Raw genomic sequence first — 2665 nt, 5'->3', positions numbered from 1 at the left:
AGAGAAGGACGGGATGGCAGGCTGTTTCTGAAGAGTGCCTTGAATCCAGTGAGGTTGAGAACTACAGCCTTAGAAGCTCCCATACTATGAGTAACTTTTCATATGCATTCTTCAGTTTGTTAGCACCTTTACATGTCTTGCTTGACCAGTTGTGTGGACTAGTAGTTACATAGAGGAAAGTCATTCTGAAGTAAGTTTTTCAAGTTGTCTTTAAGGAACAAATGCTTCAAAGTGGCTTTTTCTCCCCAATTTTCTCTATATGCATTTGAACTGTAACATGCTATTCTTTAAACTGTATCTAAAGTACTAGAAAAGGCTGTATAATTTTTTTAGAATGATATGGGGGAGAGTTTATCAGACAAATAAAACCCCTAACATAAAAACAAATCCTCTTACTGCCCCTCTACCCCAGCAAGGGTTTTTCCTCAAGAAGTGAGGAATTTACATTAATGAAGTCTCTTTAGCAGAAAAGGGGAGTACTGTACTTCCAACCCTATTAAAAGGGGTATTATGCAGAACTGCATCAATGAATCTTCCTAGTATGTTCAAAGATGAGCAACCAGCAAACCAAGAATTTCTCTCTCTCTGTCTCTCCTTTTCTGCTGTAACAGCTTAAGAAAGGGAAATACTGGCCAGAAGCAGCTGTGGCATTCGTTACTGTTCTAAAAAAGTGGTCTGTGCTGGTGCCCACTAACAGAGCTAGCTATTCATTTTGCTTAGTAACAGAGCAATCCCCACAGATGTCAAGGTCTGGCCACTGTGCCTCATCCACCAGTCCCTTCTGGTCATTTTGTTTAATACACCCTGTGTACTGCTGTTTGCTTAGAAGAGTGTGGGCAAATGCTTTCGATTGTGTTTACACAAACTCAAACTCATCCTACTAAATCATAGCTTGAAAATTTTGTACGGCTTCTCACCAATTGAAAAAGGAAAACTTGTTCTAGGCTGTGGAGTCCTACACCATCAACTTCTGCCAAATGAAGCCGTTTTGCTGTTCGTTTGCTTGTTAAAAAGACATTGCTTGTCCTGATGAATACAAAGTAACTTTGCAAACAGACTTGTGGAGCACTGATTCTCCAAGTCTGGGGGCAATTCCAGCACTAACTGGCACTAACAGAGTTTCCAAATTGTATCAGTTTGTAAAGAGCAGCACTCTTCAATTTTACTACTGCTAAACTGATCCTCTCCTCTGGGCAGAAGTGAAACAGGGAAGAATTTGTCAATTTAAGTCATGAAAATCCAAGTCAACACTGGAAGTATTCATAGGGGGAGGAATTCTCTTCTCCCCAAAAGAAGCTACAGAAGCACACAGCAGGAGGATAATCCCATAGCTAGACACTTGCATGAGGCACCCACAATCCAGAGGCCAACATAAAACAGAGCATTTTAGGAGTCCAAAGGAAAGACACAATTATCTCTGCACCTGTCCAGCTTTTTAGCTGCTAGCTGTGGAGGAGTGCCAAAAATCTCAGCAAGAATTGGTTCTGAAGGTTATTTTTATATCCATCATGTACCCATCAAGCTAACCTAAAGCAGGCTGAGATTCTTGTACCAGTCTACATCCTCTTCCCTCTTGCAGATCCCCTCTTCATTCAAATCAAGCAACTTCCTCCACCTTTCTGCCTAGTCTCACTAAGGTTTTCATAGAAGAACAAGAGTGATCGTCTCCTGCTCTCAGTTCAGATGCCCATTGGCACGCCCTGTAGCAAGCCAGAGCTGCCATTGCAGGCACAGTCCTGCTCAGGACAGATGGGATGTCTAGGAAATTAAGCTTCTCAAATCTAAGTCTCTACTGATATGAACTGTTATTTTTTGTCATAGGGTTTTGACTTGGCAAAATTTGAGCAGAGACTCTCTCAGAAATAGCAAAAGGTACATCTGTTATGAAGCCAACACTTCTGTCAAATTCCCAGTCTCTTCTCCACTATTTTTTTTAAAGGGTCTCAGAATTTTGATGTGTGATGAAGATTCCCTTTGTTTCTTGTTCTCTTAAACAATTGAAACACTTTTGCTGAAATTTTTGAGGGAAAAGAGGGAGAGGGAATCAAGCTCAGGGCTTAATTTTGAAGGGTTAAATTTTAAGTAACTGAAAAAAACAGTCCCTATAATGGGTAGTGATGGACAATTTTAACAATAGGTGTCCTTATCTGTACCTCTAATTAATCACCTCACTTACAGGGAAGGGCACAGTTAAGAAAGATCAGGTTTGAAAGCAGATTTGTGAATCACCTGTCGTTTTAATAGTGCTTAAAGAGAGATAATGAATATGTTCTATATATAGCTATATTTACTGCTGCATCTTGCTGTTGAAAAGAGTCATTAAAGCTTAAATTCAATGTTATTTTATCAACAGTGATAAAGTAATACGGCTTGTTCCAGGAAGTGAGAGAGAAACACAGGCACTGAAGTCTGTATTTCATCAGCTTAAGGTGAGTTGCCGCTTCGTGGTCTCAATAACATGTTCTCTTGTAGAAAGCTGAAATGGGATAATTCGCTTGCATTTCACCCAGTGACTGTTTCAAATCCTGAATTAGGTCAACTGAAAGAAGAAGAGAGTGCACAGAGGAAGCACAAGGAGGTTAGAAGGGTCAGCCTGAAGAATTAGAAATAGTGGGAAGAATTCTTACTTCAACAGATCTCAAATTCCTTATGAAGATTTAGAGTC

At 40.1% G+C, this 2665-nt stretch overlaps 1 protein-coding gene across 2 annotated transcripts in view; it reads left to right on the top strand.

Moving 5' to 3' along the window:
• CPA6 (carboxypeptidase A6) overlaps positions 1 to 2665 on the top strand; it is a 234521-nt gene that overhangs the window by 77555 nt on the left and 154301 nt on the right. For both annotated transcript variants that reach the window (XR_002099514.1, XM_019527765.1), the window contains exon 2: positions 2354 to 2429. Coding sequence is in view for 1 of the 2 variants with exons in the window: in XM_019527765.1 (XP_019383310.1) it covers positions 2354 to 2429 (76 nt within the window). In the remaining variant the exon portion in view is untranslated. The remainder of the gene's footprint in view (positions 1 to 2353; positions 2430 to 2665) is intronic.

This window comes from Gavialis gangeticus, unplaced genomic scaffold, assembly GCF_001723915.1.
Source record: "Gavialis gangeticus isolate Ggan-Ray unplaced genomic scaffold, GavGan_comp1, whole genome shotgun sequence".
NCBI classification, from domain to species: domain Eukaryota; kingdom Metazoa; phylum Chordata; order Crocodylia; family Gavialidae; genus Gavialis; species Gavialis gangeticus.
Note: the sequence above shows the minus strand (reverse complement) of the source record. Positions and strands in the feature narration are given on the sequence as shown.